Source organism: Juglans microcarpa x Juglans regia, chromosome 2D, assembly GCF_004785595.1.
Source record: "Juglans microcarpa x Juglans regia isolate MS1-56 chromosome 2D, Jm3101_v1.0, whole genome shotgun sequence".
Classification (NCBI taxonomy): Eukaryota; Viridiplantae; Streptophyta; class Magnoliopsida; order Fagales; family Juglandaceae; genus Juglans; species Juglans microcarpa x Juglans regia.
In genome coordinates, this window is record NC_054596.1 from 40126544 (window position 1) to 40145466 (window position 18923).

The window sequence follows — 18923 nt, forward strand, 5'->3', positions numbered from 1 at the left end:
GCATTTTGTGTCTTCTCCCATCTCTTGAGCCCTCTCTTAATTTTTCATTTCAGCTAAAGCAAACGAAACATGTACAACAAAATAAACAGAGTGATTTTTCCATCTGCAACCTTGACATTAAGCATGAGAAGTGTATCAAAACTTGAAGCCATGGGCATCACCACGATGTATAGGGGTGTAACCAGTCTAGTTCGGTCCGATTTTGGACAAAATTTAGGACCGAACTGGTATGCACTGACTTTACATTTTTCAAAATCGATTACGCATTGGTTACCCTCTTAAACCGATATCTTCGATTTTACTGGTTTTCGGCCCGGTTCGGTCCTATTTTCTAGTTTTAATTAAGTGTCAATTTAATAAAAAAAATTTGTTGTATAAAAAAATCTGTTGTAAAAAAAAAAAAAAAAAAATTGCTTTATAAAATCTACTATGAAAATCTATTTTATAAAATCTGCTATAAATAAAATTTCTATAAGACTTAATTATCAATTGATATTTTACCCATAATAATATAATGTGGCAGTAGAAGATATGAAAGCATAGAGAAACAAACATTACAATCCAAGCTGAGCTTTAAACATGACCATTTGCATTGAAATGAATGGCTCCCAACCTTGTAAAGGCCCAAAAGTCATATAACCAATTCACTACACATGTATCTAATTCACCAGAATACCCAACCAATTGTGCAAGATGAAACTGTATCAAAGATTAAAAGTAGCCGAAAACTCCTTTTGCATTTTTAATTATTAAAATTTAGCTTATAAAATTATATTTTTTAAAAGATGTAAACTACAAATGCTCATCTACAATAACCCATGTTGCATTTCATATATAATTATATATTATATATAAAACTTATATATATAATTAATTTATATATATATTTTTCCGAATCGGTCCGGTCCCGGGAACTATGGAATCGAAACCGGACCGGGTCCAGTCGGTTTTCATAATACAGGAATCGGTCCAGTTTGGGCCAGTTTTTCAATTTTTCGGTTTAAATTTACACTCCTAATGGTGTGTCCCAACGTTCATGCGGTTCCCAGTCTTTAACAATATAATTCTAAAAGCTTTAAAAACATCTTGATTGCTTCTCAATTATTTGCAACAAAACAAGTCTCCTCAATGGTCAAGTCCCAAACAAAACATACCTCCTCAATTGTCAAGTCCCCAACAAAAGCTCCTAAATCAAATACAATTTTTTTAGCATAGCTCCTACAAACATAGAAAAGATAAAGAGAAAGCTGAAAATAGTTGAGTACGAAATGACTTGTTTAGCAAAATGTTTGCTATTAATGATTCACCACCAAATGGTTGGTGTACATAAATGTTTGTTCTAGCTGTTGGTGTACCAAAATGTTGAAGGTGAAGGGAAATGGATGTAGAGAAATAAGAGAAATGGGTGTACCGAAATGTTGAAGACGAAAAGACAGCAGGTTTCTATGCTTTTGTCCAATTTTTATTTTTTTTAAATAAAAGGAAATTACATGGCACTGCTACGTCACTACGTATATCAAGACTCCAAGGAAAGTGGCCCATGGCCGAGCTGCCAACCATGCCATGGGCCAGCCAAGGCCAACTATGGGCTAACCCTTGCCACGAGCCCATCATGGGGCCCACCAAAGACATATTTGAAAGGAGATTTTTTTAGAATTTTTCCTCATGTATTATTGCTTTAAATAAGTCTTTTTGACATTTCATTTATATCTTTTGACTAATTTCCTTTGTGAACAGTTTGAGTTGTTCTTAATATTTTTAGGTGCTGTTGCATTTGAGTTTCTTAGGTAAAATTTGTGAATCCCAAGGAGATGGACATCACCTTGCAATTCGTGAATATGTGGTGATTCCATGATTATTTTATGAGTATTTCTCCATTTTTCATTCAATTATTTGTCCTTGTTCATATATTTTCTTGCATATTCATGTATTTTTTTGCACTTTTTCGCATATCAAACATATCCTAACCTCGCCCTTTATATTCTTGATTCTTCACATTATCACATTTCCTAAAAATAACCTTTCATCCATCATCAATTGTCATAGCCAAAACCCTAGCCTCCATAAGCAAGTCCTATAATTTAGGACCTCGAACCCTATTTTCCACAAGCAACTCTTATAATCTAGGATCCAAACCTATCTTCCATTCTTGAATCCCTAAATTCAAGGAATCAACCTTAGCCTCATCCCAAATCAACCTTAGCCTCATCCAAACCATCAAATCCCTTCCATATATAACCTAGCTGAAAATCCTAGCCAACCTAATCACCTCCTACATTTTAGGATATCATCTTCCTAACCCTAGCCTCACTTCACATCCAAATCCTAATCACCACCCAAGAGGCGCCACCTTCAAGGAACAACATTAAGTCGTGCCACATTGCATCATACTCATAAATTCATCTCTTAGATCACCCTAATACATCATCACTACTATAATCATATTTTCCACCACTAAATACCAAACCTCCATTAATTTAGGGACCTTTCATTGCCATAATCATTTTAAGACCAAGTAAGAAGACAAGGTGCAATTGGTCATCACAAGGAGAGACAAGCTAGAGGATCTTAGTATTTGCGGATTTGACCGAGGTCCCTAACATTAACTTAAAGCGTGTTTTTCATGCGTACGGGTAGCAAGATTCTTGATACGTACTATAGTTCGATCAAAAGCAATAAAAAAAAAACTCTTGAGTGGCACTACAATCACCAAAGAAAAACACCCACCGAGGATTCCTATCTTTTAAAAAAAAAAAATTATACATTTTTTTTTTACATTTTTAAAAGTTTTTCTAAAAAAAATCATCACGTCAATAAAAAATGCTTATTTAATACTAAGTAAAGAAAACAAAAAATAATTTATCGAAAAAATGCTCTGAATCCATTATCGGATCCCAAACATTTCTCAAAACTCCTTCATTCGTCCAAAAACTCTCTCTTCCTAGATTTTCCCTTCTACCGTACTTCTTTTTCCTTTCTTTTCCCCACGTGAACTTCCTCTCCTTTTTTCCCTCATACATTTTCTCTTTCACTAGGTTTCATTTTCTTACCTTTTCTCTCCTGTCGTGATCTTCCAGGTAATAAAAAAAACACGAAAGTCAAGCCAAAAACCAGCACTGCAGGAGGATCTTTCTTCTCCGTTTCTATCCTTCACTCCCCTTATCCAACCCTCTTTTTGTTTGGATCTCTTTCTGTTCTCTCAGCTTTTGAACCCTCACACCCTTCCAATTCGTCCATTCTCACCACAATTTCAGGTGCCATCAATCTCGAATATGTTCTCAGAGCTTTCTATGTTTCATTTTAGTTTTAGTTTCTTGGTTTTGTGATTGATTTTCTTTTTTCTTTTGGTTTCTTGAGAAAAAGAAACCCTGAAATTTTGATTCTTCTTGCACAGAACAATAATTCAGGTCTATTCAAAGTACTTGAGAGGATCTGGGCATTGGTAGTCTGAAGCAAACCTGGTAAATTGCAATTAATCTGAGTTTTGATCATGCGATTTTGTGGTCTCTTTGATCTTTGCTTTGTTTGGTATGGGCCGTATGGCTTGTGTCGCGCTTAAATATCATTGAACTTTTGTGGAGTAGGAGAGGCAAGGATAGAGGAGAAAGTAAAGGAACTACTTCATTTTTTTCTATATTTATGGGATCTTGTGAAAAAGATGAGCCCTGTCTCCTACATCTGTAGAATGTCGATGTGCATGTTTAAAACTCATAATGTAAGGTGCCTTAATAAAATGTTAATGGTTTGGACACTCACCTGTTATTTAAGAATACTTTTTATTACTTATTGAGACACCAACCAAAATGACAGAAACATATGTCAACGAGGAGTAAACCACCTGTGAAATGTCCGGCTAGTGCTAACTCAACTCCAGACGGAGAGGACATTTTGGATGACAACGTCGAGGTCATCCATGAGAGGCCTCCAGGCAAGAAGGTTGAGAAACTAAGGGAGAGAAAGAAGAGGTCCAGAGAATGATCAGATGTTGAATTTAACTATGCTCTAACTCTCAATGTCTCATGTCCAATGACAGAAAGATGTGCATGTTGGAGAGAAGAGAAGCAATCACCAAGATAGAACAGGATAGAAGTGAACAACTTGCACCTAAGAAGAAGAAGTTCAAAGCTAAAATTATGAAATTAAATCTTGCTGGCATGAATGCAATGCAACAAGATTATTTCCAGAGTCTTCAGAATGAAATTTATGTGGCTTCAGAAGTTTGTAGCTATATCTACACCTGATGATTCATCCACACCTTTTAGAGGTGCGTAACTTTTCATCCAGCCTATGTCAACGTTGTAATTAGCATTAGTGGATGTAGCATTAGTGGATGTTTAACGAACACTTTGTCTGATTTTTGTAGTTGCCCAACCACATGTGATGGAAATATGTGGCTGTGCAGCAACTATGTGACCATATATGGTTTAGACACTTTTAGTTTTGTGATTGGGCCCTGTTTTTATTTTTGGTGATTGTGTTGATTTTGTGATGGGTTGAAATGTTACAAACAAAATGTTACATTTTGTGATTGCCCACTGTTCAGTTTCATTTTGTGCTGAAAATGTAAAACCAGATGTGCTGATTTTGTGATTGCCCACAGTCACTCTCTATCAATTGTCTTTGTTCTTAATTTTTGGAGATGGGCAGTGTTTTAATTTCCTGCTGTGGATTGTAAGTGAATCGTGGAATTGCAACACTGATCTGCTATTCATGAAAGCCTGGACTTGTTTTTTGCATATTCTATTATAGGAAAGGTAGTGAAAGCACTTTGGGTCAATAGAAGTTCAAAGCACTTTGCTCTATGTGTTTTGTCAGTCAAGTGTTTTTTTTGGTGTTTTCTGGAATTGGAACACTACAAGCAATTGTGGAATTGGACTTGTTGCTTGCATCCGAGTGGTTTTATTTAGGGTCCACTGGGTGAAATTTAAGCACTTTTTTCCTTTACAAATAGCCATTAAAACACTAGTTCAAAATAACTGGATTTTGTCCGCCAACGAAATGAAATCTTATGATTGGTAGAATTGTAAAATATGATAACATTGACAAAAATAAATTAGAAGAAAATATTTTATTATTTTAGTTAATAGATAGATAATTTAAAGCGAGAATAAATTTTAAATAAAATAGTAAAATGTAAAATATCGTGATATTTTACAAATTATAATTTTATTATATAAATTATGATTTTGCATTTACATGATCCAACGAGCGTACTTTAACCAACGCTATAGCCTACAACGTTTTCTCTCATTCCCAACCCCGCAGACTAGCCGTCTTACGCCATCTTCAGGTGGTGGGTAGCGAAGGCCGTCCCCTGTGATCGCGAATCCTTTCATATCCTTTGAGACTGTATACGGAGTGTACCGACTGCCGGGTCTTTTCTTGACGGCTGCTTTACGTTCCCCGTCGTTATCCTTTTCATCAATCATCATCATTGCCTGCTTGCGGTGAGTAATAAGTCGCCACCCTCGAAAATCCCATGTCCAGGCTATCGCGGCAGCAATCCCACTCCGAGCTCTGTTCCCAGGTCTCTCTCTCTCATCTTCTTTTTTCTCCCCGAGTATTTCATGTTCAGTTGTTTCTGATTGAATTGCATTTTATTTTGCTTTTCTAACTTCTGCTCGATTTGCTACTGAAGTTCGGATTCATGTTTGAAGTTGTCTTCTCCTTCTTTTTAGCTTGAGATATATATATATATATATATATATATATATATATATATATATATATATATATATATTTCTTGTCTTAAGAATTTTTGAAGGTTTTTTTTATTCTTTAATATTTTTTTTTTATTTTAATCGGTAATTGTAGACATTTCATTTGTATTGGGACTCACGTTTATAAAGGCATGATCAAAGTTGAAAACAAAGAGGTCAAAATAATTTAGAGGTGAATATATGTTCAAAAGCTAAACAACATAAAGTATTTTAATATTGAATCCTTTTATTTTCCTAGTCCAATTCTATCAAACCTATTATATTCAGGAATCTGCTGGACAGAAATATTACCAACAAGGAATCTCTGTGCTGCCCTGCCCACTTAGGAAGAGAGTGAGTCATGCCCATTACCCGTGAGGTGAAACATGTTGAAGCTTACACTGTGGCTTGGTGTTTAGGGTCATCCGTAACAAGCTAGCTCGATACTTGTCAAAAAAATGTACTCTCTTTTGTAATATTGGACATCAATTCAGGTAAAAGTGTCTATGTAGGTGCCCCTGCAACCCAACCAAGTCCACGGCCCCCAGCTAGGATTAAGCATGCATATAGCAGAGCAGGAAGTGATGTACTAGCAGCTAAGCGTTCACAACTTGGGAGAGCTGGGTATGACAAGTTGGAGAGAGAGCCTTCAACCAGGATGAAATTATTTGAATTGTGGGGCACCATCTCCACACTGTTTATTGCGTTTCATGTGGCCTCTTAAACTGCTTGGAGTGGCAAGCATGAAGGCCCATCGTCAGTATATTTTTTGAAGAAATAATTGAAGAAAAGAAATGGATTCTGTAAAGAAATAAGGAAAAAGAGTAGAAATGGTTAAAGAATGGTTTTTTTCGTTTTATTTCCATTTCAAGGTGGGATAGGAAGGGGCTAGTCAAAACTTTGATCAGTTGAGAGTTGGCCAAAGATATTAGGGCATGATTCCCAGTTATGCTTTTCCCTCGCTTCCCAGTAACCACCAATATAGTGGTAGGTATTGTTGCTGCTGTCCTTTTCAAACCACCTTGGTTTCCAACCCTTCTCTTGCATTCCCCGTGCCTGCAAAGTCATATTTGACAAGATTTCCTTATATTTATCGCGTATGGTTTGAAAACAATCATATGTAGATAATCTGGATAAATACACTTTGCACCCTCATACTAACTTGAGCACTGCACCCCAAACTGACAGATTGCACTCTCAAAGTACTAAAAACTGATACGTTGCACCTTTTATTAAGATCTGAGCATCAAGATTGCGCTATGTCAATGGCCATAATTGAATTGGAGCGCAAGGATCAGTTTTTTATAGTTCGAGCATGAAATGAATTTGTTTTGGTAGTTTGATATACAGTGTGTAAAATACTTATAAAAAATATACAGTGTAAAACTCCTAGTAGTTTCAGGGTGGTGTAATTTTCCCTAGATAATATTTAAGACAGACATGAATTATATACCTGTCGCTGTCTCTGTTCCAGCCGCAACTTCTCCTCATTGGCCTTTTCATACTCCCCATTCTCCAAATACCTCTGATCAGGTCTGAGTCTTGAGTCTGTTGGTGGCAACTTCTCCTGTTTATCAAATTTAATGTCAGCAGTAATGACGCTAGAATTTGTTCTTCCCATTACAAAGGGAAGAGGAAGAAAAAGAAAGAACCTCAAGTCCAAGTGTAAGCTCATTCAGCGTAATGGCAAAGCGTGTTAGATTATATCTGGTTGGATATTCGGATGGCTTGCTCCGTCTCCATAGCAAACAGGGTTCCAACAATGACCCTGACCCTTTCCCTTTCCCAGGATTATCGCCTGTTACATAGTGCATGCTCTCATCCCATTTTCCGATCAAAGTTGCCATTGTTTTACCATTCTTATCTTGGACAGTACCTTGTACCTGCAATGCAACTTAAATTACAAACAGAAATCATAACAATGCTCTAGTTTTGCTAGAACGAGAAAATTATGCAATGCAGATGCTAACCAACTCTCAAAGCAATGGAGATGCATATTATATTGGATGCCAAGGATGCTTTACAGCCTGTGTCTTGGATCAAGAATTTTCCCCAAGCTTGTTTTCATAAGGTAATACCTTTTCTTGTTTAAAGGAAGATTTAATCAATAACATCTACTCCCACATCATCTGCTGACCTCTAGTATAGTTAAATCTCCAATTCCATTTCTTCATTTTCTTCCGTACCTTTTTGCATTTTTTTTTTCCCTCGTTTTCTTCACTTATATGCTTCCGGCGTGCCAGGCCCCCTTTTCACATCTTATTAACAAATACTAATCCCAAGGAGAAATAAATTATCTAATAAAAATACTCACATTCACATATATGCATCATTCATCAAAATTCAAAACACATTGAAAAATCTCTTCACACATGCAAAGACACATTTGCACTAACTTCCTACACGCATGCGCGGAGGGAGGGAGAGAGATGCACCTGGTGCGGATTTCTATCAATGATCGAGTGCTCCTTAAATTTTAGTTTACACGAGTAGTCACGATTCCCCTCTATGCGCATTGTACCATAGTGGTCGCAGTAGAGTTTTCCTATAATAAGGTTGTAAATGGAAGTCGTTACCTGACAGTAGAGTGTCAGCTATCAGCAGTCAGCTTATGGAAAGTGGAACTAGACATCTAAAGTAAGAAGAATACCTTGCTCCACTGAAAAACTTCACCATCATCAAACTCCAAAGTCAACAGACCAACAGGATCCAGCTGAATCGAACGACCCCAAAATTTACTTTTTAAATTGTTGTCTCCCCAAATTCTCCAGTTGCGCCCCTCACAATGGCATGCAACAATCACTGGGTGATGACTAACCTATCTCAAGATGAACAGAAAAAATGATTGAGTCCAAGTATCAAGAAATAACACCAGAACATTTTACCATTTTACCAGATGAACCATAAAAAATGCTAGAAACAAATTATTTAACACAGTATAAATGAAGATACCAAATTGGAGCAGGTATGATAAGAGTTTAAGAACTTGTTTGGTTACAAAAATGAGATGAGATGAAAGTTGAATAAAATATTGTTAGAATATAACTTTTTAATATTATTTTTGTTTTGGAATTTGAAAAATTGAATTGTTTATTGTATTTTGTGTGGGAGTTTGGAAAAGTTGTAATGATTAGATGAAATGAAATGATTTGTGTAACCAAATGAGGCCTAAGAAAACACCTGCTGACAAATATAATAAACCAATTTCATTATGCTAGGCTGCTAGCAAATAAGTGGCACGTGATCAAGGAGATATTATGACATCTATGCATGGTTACAAAAAATCATTATTTTTTTTATTAATAAAACAGAATTAGGATTTGCACAGATATAATAATGAACTAAACACAAACTACGTCAATTACTCATATGCAACTTTTTCTCTTAAATGTTTCGGGACACAGATAATTTCCCATTGTAGTTGAAGAAGATCAATCTTGATTACATTACTCACGAATACATTTGGATGTTAACCAAGTTGTCTGATTCTTAAGACATAATGAAAATCTGTATACCCCCAGTGAACTTGAGTTGCGGAGTTGTGCCCTTAAGAGTTTTTCTAATAATACATGGTATTGAAAATTCTAAAAAAAAAAAAAAAGATATTTAAATTCTGCTTGCCTCACAACATCACCAGTCCGCTCTAAGCAATCTTCTGACTCAACTATTTTCTAACACATAGTTGGCTCAACATCCCATCAAGCAATAAACTGAAACTCCTAATCCAGGGCTTCCATGATGGTTGATCCTGATATGTATTGCTGGTTTCATGTTATGTATATGATATTTCCTAATATATATAAAAAATTATCATAGTGAAATGTATGGAACATCAAAAAACATTCTAACAGTGAAAAAATACCTTCTCGGAGATGAAACGAAGGCCTTTATCTGGAAAATCAGCTTCGTATGTCTCACCCAGTAACGGATTAAATGGTTTGCAAGTTCTTCCATCAGTAGAAGCATATCCTGATACTGCAAATGCTGCTACATTTAGAATCCTCATAAGGCCATTACCCTACATGTTTTTACCAAGGACGTTAAAGAAGTCCTGGAAGGATATAAACTGGCTGCAACAAAGGCATCACAGGGTTGTACAAAACAATCAAAATAACAGTAAAATTAATCAAGCGAACAAAAGATGAGAAGTTGGACTCTTAAAAAAATACAAATACCAAACAAAAAAATGAAAGATGAATTTGGACTCTGGAATAAAAGATCCCCATAATATGATCAGAAAAGAGCAGGCGAACATCCTTGCCAAATTTGAAGGATTGAAGCCACTCACCTCCAAGGCTCTAAATCTAACTGCTTGAGTAATATATTAGTTTTATGATTAGACAGTTTTTACAAACTTTCAAATGCTGCAAGGTTGTCTGTAGCTGCATAATAACTAGCACCAGTATTGAAAAGAAATCTAGCACAAGTAAGCCTTCTCACTTTTCTAGTACATTCAATACTCGATAAATGCTACTAGTTATAGTACTAACAAAAAGATGTACCAACCTATAACTATAGAACAGATGGAGTTTTTTGCAACTAATCAACTTTCAGGAAAGGCAAGCAATAATAATTTAATTTTTTAAGTTGAAACTTACCATTTTACCCCATTCATAGGCACGATCTAGCAGGTATGAGTATTCCAGATCTTCATAACATTTCTGTAAAGAAGAGATGGGCTCGTTAAAATAAACTGGAAGGCAGACTTTGGCAAGATCCTTCCCAATATTATCTTTGATCATTGACCAAAGACTAACGCCCTTTTCTTTTTCAACTGGTTCAGGCAATTTCTTACGGCGCCTAACATGAGGATACTTATGTCCAAGAGATCTACTTAAACAATCAATGCCATCTAGATCCTCTTCTTCATCAGAACCAAGTGGCGATTTCTGAAAATCAGATCCATTACTTCTGATAGAACTGGACGAAAGAAAATCTCGAGTATCAAAAAATGCATTGTCTTCATCATCAGTTTCTTCGTCTCCCTCACGTCTGTCAATGTCATCATAAGAATCACTTGCACTTCCCTCTGAAATACATTTCACAAAAACATGCTGGGAGTTGTTAAAGTTTTGAACACAAAGTACTTATATAGGATGAGTAAATTATATAAACAAAAGAAGCAATGCACGAGTCTATTATGGTTTCTCTTCTACAACTTTTAAAAATCAAGACAACGGGGTTCGTCAGTTTATAACAGCAACTCATCAAAACAGAACTCGGTTAAAACAGGTAGCAAAACGATATAGAAAGAACCCTCAAAATGTAACTGCAAAAATAGAAGCGATTAAATGTATACAGTGACAAGAAAAGCTGAACAGATGCCACAAACATATGAGAGGCATACTAAGAAAGCAAGCTCACTTGTAGACCCCAAATTTATGTTGAAGGATGAAAACTAAGTGAACAGATCATACTGCGAGAACTAAATCCTCTAAAATCCAAGTTAATCCACAAGACAATATATTGAAAAGGGAATCCAAACTCACTTTTTCTAAAGAATCATTTTTGTATAATTTTACTCCAATTCCTCAGGAATGAGTACATGCTAACGGCTTCAGATTTCCTACCTGACCTCCAAGGACTAGAGTTGAAGAGAGATAAACAAACAAAGAGAGCCCCATGGTATTTACTCAGGTAGGAACTCTGGGGGATCAAAATCCCATTCTAACTATGTAAAAGATTTTAAGAAGCCCTAGAAAATAAAGTTAATCTCATACCGCTGTACTTGTCTTGCCTTGATCTAGAGGAATTTCCTGGCTCCGATGCTTGCCTTTGACTCTCATCAACGAGCGTGTTCTCCAAGTCAACCTTTTCTGTCTAGATGAAGCAATAGATAAAAGTATTTAACAGCAAAAAAAATAAAAATAAAAATAAAAGACACTCATAGAATCAACTCATAAGTACTATAGATGAGAGAGTGCTGATTCAAGAAAAGGATTTCAGGTATATAACATGACAAATTTATATAACAAAACATCGAAGACATGTTAAAAGAATGAACAGAAAAAAGTAGAAATAAGAGAAGGGATAAAAATCAACGTCCAAAGGAGAGAGAGAAAAGTTCACCATGTCAAGCATTTTGACGATGTTATCTTTAAAACGGTGGAATGTTTTTTAAAAAAAAATACAATTTTAAGGCAGTTGGCAAAATCAAGATAAAGACGACTTATTTGATTTCTTTGAGAAATATGAGAGAAAAAGGTTTAAAAAAACTGGTCGAAGTAGACATTTAATTACTGAACACACTTTCTTCTGTTTTTTTTAAGAAACATAAATTATCCATTCTGCATTCGGAAAAACCCAGAATTATCCATTCTGCATTCTAAAATCACTATAAATTCAAAAATATAGCAATGGTTGACGAAACATGTAATCTGGGAAAAAAGGGAAGACATCAAGGAAATCCAGAATTTTCATGCCTATTTACATATATTCAATAACTTTCATGTCCAGATTGTTACTCTTGTACAACAAAGAAATAAAGTAGCTTATATATAATGCTGATAAAACTGCGTATTATCACCTTCTGGAACAATCCACCTGTTTGATTCGAAATTTCACGCTAAATGATAAATAATGGAGTTAATTTTGAACAAGATGCACCGAAAAATGGAAAATAATAGTTAAAAGGAAGTAATTAAGTGAGATTGAAGAGGACTGATTTGGGATGACTCAAGAGCACAATCTCAGATTGAGATGTCAAACCCAATCAGAAACTGAAAATGAGAATAACCGTCAAGTGTAGATAATGCTACCTCCAAGTGACGCAATGTGTCAATGAGCAACAACTGCTTCTGCTTGAGGACCACAAGGTGCTTATGCATCTCTGAGAGCTCACTCCTCATAATGGTCTCGCTATCTTGGATGGCGACCTCGCTCACCCCCTCCTCCAACAGTCGCTGTCTCAACTTCTCAGTCGAAAACACCACATCCGCAGCGGGCGCCATCAGCTCAGCATTCGACACCCGCGGAAACATGTCCTTCACCGCCTTCAACGCTTCCACCCACGATGCCCTGTCCTCCCCGCTCTCTGCCCTCAGATGCAGCCTCTTCTTCGTCCCCGTGTACACCGAGAACCTCCTCTCGTCCGACTTACTCTCCCGAATCGAACACACCTATGAACAACACACACACATCATCATACATCATATATCACATCACATTGCAACAAATTTCCCGTTGATATTGTTTCCGAAAACCGCTATTTAATTAACGAAACCTGCTTCTAATCAGACCGACCTTGAGGTGGATTTCACCGACGGGTTTACGGACGCGGGATTGAGAGCGGGTTCGGCGGGAGAGTCGACGGATGGAGTCTTCGCCGATAACCATCGATCCTCTTTCGGTTTCGTGATTGATCGTAATCTTATCGGGGCCGTGGATTTTGAAATAGGAAAGAACACCGTCCTGGAGAACGAACCACCGTGGACGCCATCCCCGGCCGTAGTTGACCCACTTGTACAGAATGCCGGAGATCCCATTCCCGACAATGTCGTTGATCACGACCTCCCGGTGATCCCGAATGGACAGCTGCCTAGAGAACCACTCCGACACTGAGGATTTGGATCGCGGGATCAGACGGTTGTCGTGGTCGTCGTCGCCGTTATTGGTGGGGATGCGTAAGCTATGGGAGGACCCAGGGTTGCGGCTCGGGGTGGATAGCGATCGAAACGACGTCGTCCGGCGTTGCATGTTCTGGAGCTCCGATAAGGACGAGGAGAACGGAGGAGTAGAGGCGGCGGCGGCGGCCTGGGTAGTGCGATCCGATACGGGCGCGACGCAGCAGAACTGATACATATTCTGGATCCTACGATCAGAGAATGATCATAATGAGTTGTTAACGGTGGTGGCTCGCCGCGAAAATCGGGCGGTAATTTGTGATTATTTGTTTTCGAATTTTCTCTTTAAAGTGAGAAGTATGGTTAAATTTCAAAAGTAAAAATTAAATGGGTTTTTGTTATATATATATATATATATAAATATTTAATTAATTAAGAAATTATCAGGAGATGGCTATTCCGAAAACTCCGCCGGAGAACGAAACGGAAATTGGGACGCGGTTTGGATTTGACTGGTTTGCGACGACGAGTTTGCGACGTAAGCAAAATTCCTCCGCATGCGTGCGTGAATGCCAAGCGGTCGGGTCTATCTAAAAGACTTGAAAACTGAATACGAAGAGCAATGTCACTGCTATCTTTATTTGGTCCCCTTTTTTCTCTAGGAGAAAATTATACCAATTATGAAAAGTGTTAATTTGAAAGTTTTTATATCGTACAATAATTTATATTCCTTATCAATTATAGATTAAGTGACATAATTCATTAAAAAGTTATTTTATTATCAAAGTGACATATTTTATTATTCATATTATTTAATTTATAAAATTTAAAATTTATCTTTTAAATCAAATGATTTCTTCCATATACTTTAAACACCCATCTGAAAATAAAATTTTCTTCCTCAAAATACAACGAGGGTGCATAGATTGGCTTTCAATCTTATTAGCAAACCATTAGATATAAAGTCTTTTGGATCGACTACTTAATCTCGATTAGATAGGCTTAGGCTGTTTTGAGGCATTTTCTGGGCCTCTTTCTTTGTTGATCATGGGCCCATCTAACCTTGTGCTCGAAATGGCATTTCAATCCAGCCCAAAATTCTTTTTTATCTTATTTGAGGGAGAAATAATTTAAGTTTTAATCACAAAAAAATTTATTAAAATAAATTTATAAATTGACATGATTTGATATAGTATATTAGATTATAAAATTATTTTTATTATAAAATAGATTTAATATATTATATAAAATTATATCAATTGAGGGTTTACTTTCAATTTTTTTAAAACTGTATTACTTCCTTAATCAAGTTACCACCACGAAGAAATTGAAAAACAAAATCATCCCACTCAAAAATACAAATTAAAAACATAATACACACATAGAAACACACAAATAATATCAACATCATGTCTCCATCATTGCCAAAAAATCACAAGAAAAAATTACAGGAGAACCCTTTTAATGCCCTTATTCGAATATTCTCATAGTCATAGTCTTAATTAGGTTTAATTAATTAATTTGATTACTGGGGAAGCTTGTTGAGTTTACAATAAGCATAGTCCTTGAATTTCTTGACCTTGTACTTGGGAGGGTTTGCTTCATTAACAAGTTGAGGAAGAGGTCCGACTACGCATTCCGTAGGTGGCTCCAAGAATACAGGCCAAGACATCCTCGCCTTTTCTTTATCCACTGTGGTACGGTGCAGCACGCCCTTGTATATACCGTTGCTGAGAATCTGCGTGCCAAGTAATTAAGTACCATGATAAGTATCTGTGATCTCAACCGTTAATTAATCAACTATATATATATAAATATATATATATCAACCAAAATAAATTAACCATTTTTAAGCTCAAAAGTTATTCTCGGTTTAATTGTTTGAGATCTAATCATGATCAACTCGCTGTATATATTTTATGTATTTGTAGCAATATTTTTTTTCCTAATATTCATGTCTTCTTAATGGTTATATAATTTTAAAAAAGAAAGTGAGTAAATATGGAATTTAGAAGAAAAAATTAATTTTTTAATAGTAGACTTTAGTATTTTTCGAAGGAAAATACTATTTCCACATAAGATTTCTACCAAATTTTGTACCGAATTTCATTTTATTTTTATTTTTTATTTTTTTTACTTAATGATTAAGGAAGTGTTTTTAAATGAATTTGTGATTTTTTTTGTATTTTTTAAAAATGTTTTAAGTGTTTAAAAAATGATTGAAAAAAAGCAAAAAAAAAAAAAAAAAAAAATTGCCTTTCTTTGAGGATTAATTCTTTGTAAGAATCTTCTGTGGGTGTAGCATTGCCCTTTTTCAAAAGAAGTGTGCAATGCACAGATCATGACTATATTTAGTATTACTCTTTATGATGCGTATTACATGATTACAGACGACCTGATCACCCAATTTACAATCGAGTACTACATGATGTATTGATAAATTCTTAGTTGCCAAACAAGAGACTGAAAAGAAAAAGTGAAAGAAAATTGTAACCTCAATCTGGTCACCAATGTGGATAATCAGGGCATTGGGAATATACTTAGCGTCGATCCAGTGTTCATCCTTGAGAACTTGGAGTCCAGGGACATGGTTAGGGACGAGAATGGTTATGGCGGACAAATCAGTATGAGCAACCACTCCCAGTGTGAGATCAGGTCGAGGACATGGTGGGTAATAATTTATTTTCAGAAGGTATTCTATCTCCTCCCCACCCGCTGCTTCTTTCAGTACATGCCTTTCAAGCTCTAACCCTAATGACAGGCTCTCAAACAGCTTAGCCGCCACCTCACGCATATATTTTGCATACACTTCGTTCGCCTCTCTGCACCACGTACAAAATTAGCCACAAAATAAAAAATTACTTATTTATTGTTACTTATTTACGACGAAAATATTTATTTAGGACGAGAATGATATACGTGTATATGTACAGTACAAATACAGAGCCACGATTGGGTTATATGCATGCACCCAATATCATTAATGCGATGATTATCAAATAAGTAAAAAAATATCGAATAATTTTTTAATCTAATTATGAAATATGAAAGAATTATTATTAAAAGAAAAATTTTAAACATAAACTCCACACTCCTACACATCACTTAAAAATATATAATTTTATCATTTAATCCTCATATTTCATTAAATATAAAATATAAGGATAAAAAAATAAAATCACATATTTTTTTAGTGGTGTATAGAGTGTATAACTTCTCTGTAGCACTACTCTTATTAAAAAATCATAATAAATACTGATAAATAGCATTTCTCGAGAACAATATAGACCTGTAAGAAGGAGGGTTCTTGGGCCAGAACTGGTAGTTGATGCACGTCTGAGGCCAAATCTTATGGAAAAGATGATCCACCCAAGATTTCTTGCCGTCGAGATCTTTCTGCAGTTTGCTTCCGTAGCCCTCAATGCTCTGAGAGGATGAGGACCGAGCGTACACTTCTTTTTCTTCCTGAGGGAGTTGGAAGAACTCTCTTCCAACAGCCTGTAGTTTGCTTATAACATCAGTAGGAATGCCATGGTTCACAACTTGGAATATCCCCCACTCCTTGCTGGCATTCGCAATGGAGCGGACCAGGTTTTCTTGATCCGGGTCGCAGAGATCGATGGTCGGGATTTCCGGGACGGGTCCCCGGAATGTGGTGATAGCAGGCTGTTCTTGCTGAGGCCTAACGAATTCTGCAGGGATAGTATCAGTGGCAAAAGACAAGGAATTTGCAACAGCTTGCACTCTCTGTACCTCCATTGCTACCTAATCCCACTTTAATTTTCTCTTTTTTGAGTTATAAATTCCCACCAGCTCGTAGCAAATCAAATAACTGAGTTGGGTTTATTACATACCTAGCTACGTGTGTGTGTGTGTATTATATAATTAGTGGGGAGTCATGGAACTGTGATTTTGCCGCAAGAGGGGGGAGAGAGAGAGAGAGAGAGAGAAGAGAGGAAGCAAACGTGTGGAGGCACCGTGTTCACTCCATAGAGGAACCAACCACGTAAAGGACGTGAGGTTATGTATGTTATGGTTCGGCTGTCCTTTCTAGAAGAATTCTTTTTTCTTTTACTTTGAAAATATTTAAAAAGAAATGTTATTTTTCATATTCAACTTATCACTTCAATCGTGTTAGTTGTGTTATATTTTAAAAGATACTGTTTTCGGCCTTCAAAATGGATCGGAATAAGTTTCTATCTCCAAATTATTAGGACACATATATGCTGCATGTATATGATTTATTTTACTCAACAATCTTACATCACATATCGGTTGAGAAAAAAAATTAAAAAGATAAAAAATAAAAACAAGTGTGTAATATAGGGCTGTTGAATATAATTTTTCCATGTATAATACATATTGCTAATTTTTAAAATAAGATTTTAAAAAATATATATTTATCACATGCTCAATGGACATTCATATGTCATTTTTATAATAGGTTGGAAGACAGCCCAATTTTAAAGAAAATTTTATCATTCATTTAAATAGCTGATATATAAAAATTACAATATATTATATCAACAAATATTACAAAAAAAATTAAAATCAAGACAAAAGTCATGCAGTACTATTGCTTGAAAAGAACGTCTTATATATAGTTTACCTACCATTGAGTTTCTTCCATTTTTCCTTCCACTTAATTAAGTGGTGCTTGAAGGGGAAAAACATAGCAAGCCTAGATATACCAAGTCCAGCCCATCAAAATGTCATTATCAAGTGAGAAAATAAAGGAAGAGGATAAGATAGAAAGGAAAAGCAAGGTGTCAAAGAAAAAAAGAGAACTATGCGTATGGATACCGTATCAATGCCCCTGAATTGCCACCATGGTCTACAGACCATTTTGTTAAGACCAGGACCACCTCTGTGTGGGTTATGAATGACTTTTTCTCTCGTTCCAACTCATTATGCGATATTTGGCATTGACTATACTAATTCACATTTGAATTTTGAACCGCATAAACACGTAATTAATTAAGAGAAATGACATTTGTAGTCGTAAAGTGTGTAAATGCCGCACAATTTTTTTAAAAAAAGTGAGTAAATACAGGACTCATATAAAAAAAAAAAAGTAATGTTGATGTCATGTTTCACAGCCCGAGCAGCTCCACAGCAACCAAGCTCACTAGACCTGTAGCTAAGAGGGAGAAGAGGCTTCAGTGAAGTCCGAGGGCACTCCGATGCCAAAGTCAATAAAGAATTCTTGGGTGATAAAGAAAGCTAAGTAAACTGGAAAATAGTAAGGGTTCTGAGAGCCTTCCTGTGGGAAGGATGTCAGTTATTTATATCTGATTTGGACCTGACCGCTGAGGGAGATCGTGGGGTGTCAGGTCGTGCTTGGGCCAGACCTGCTACCACCCTCATGTCATGGTAGTGTGTCAGGTCGTACTAGGATCAAACCTGCTACCACCCTGTTGCCATGACAGGATGTCAGATCGTGGCCAAGTCGTCCTACGGTACCTTTGGCAGCACGTCGTTGCGTGCTTGGTTCCCTAACACGTATTGAATGCGACGTGTCTTGGGCCTAGCGTGCCCACAATCGGACATGCCTAGCTGCCTACGTCCAGTGGCAATAGTCTGCAATGTACCTTATGGCAAGGCTCGGCAATTCACTAGGTTCCCAGGCGATCATAGCCTTATGGTGGGTGTTGATGTCGTG

At 36.3% G+C, this 18923-nt stretch overlaps 2 protein-coding genes and 1 long non-coding RNA gene across 4 annotated transcripts; 1 reads left to right on the forward strand and 2 right to left on the reverse strand.

The window, feature by feature from the left end:
• The first annotated feature begins 5213 nt into the window (after nucleotides 1-5213).
• Nucleotides 5214-7153, forward strand: LOC121248931. The gene is made up of 2 exons (XR_005937545.1): nucleotides 5214-5527; nucleotides 6888-7153. It is a non-coding gene; the product is annotated as an uncharacterized LOC121248931 (long non-coding RNA).
• LOC121248930 (oxysterol-binding protein-related protein 1C-like) lies at nucleotides 5740-13829 on the reverse strand. Of its 2 annotated transcripts, XM_041147544.1 has the most exons (11): nucleotides 12942-13823; nucleotides 12458-12817; nucleotides 11420-11519; nucleotides 10298-10728; nucleotides 9562-9717; nucleotides 8350-8517; nucleotides 8135-8275; nucleotides 7352-7582; nucleotides 7153-7266; nucleotides 6016-6755; nucleotides 5740-5974 (listed from the first exon to the last, which is right to left on the reverse strand). In XM_041147544.1, exons 1-10 carry the CDS (start codon nucleotides 13497-13499, stop codon nucleotides 6588-6590), a joined length of 2427 nt encoding a protein of 808 aa, XP_041003478.1. In that variant the 5' UTR covers nucleotides 13500-13823; the 3' UTR covers nucleotides 5740-5974; nucleotides 6016-6587. The 2 variants fall into 2 exon arrangements, with proteins under 2 accessions (XP_041003478.1, XP_041003479.1); XM_041147545.1 differs by lacking the exons at nucleotides 5740-5974; nucleotides 6016-6755; nucleotides 7153-7266 and having other exon boundaries at nucleotides 7460-7593; nucleotides 12942-13829.
• A 791-nt stretch (nucleotides 13830-14620) lies between these two features.
• LOC121248932 (flavonol synthase/flavanone 3-hydroxylase-like) lies at nucleotides 14621-17125 on the reverse strand. The gene is made up of 3 exons (XM_041147546.1): nucleotides 16551-17125; nucleotides 15756-16083; nucleotides 14621-14999 (listed from the first exon to the last, which is right to left on the reverse strand). Exons 1-3 carry the CDS (start codon nucleotides 17018-17020, stop codon nucleotides 14787-14789), a joined length of 1011 nt encoding a protein of 336 aa, XP_041003480.1. The 5' UTR covers nucleotides 17021-17125; the 3' UTR covers nucleotides 14621-14786.
• Between the last annotated feature and the right edge of the window lie 1798 nt (nucleotides 17126-18923).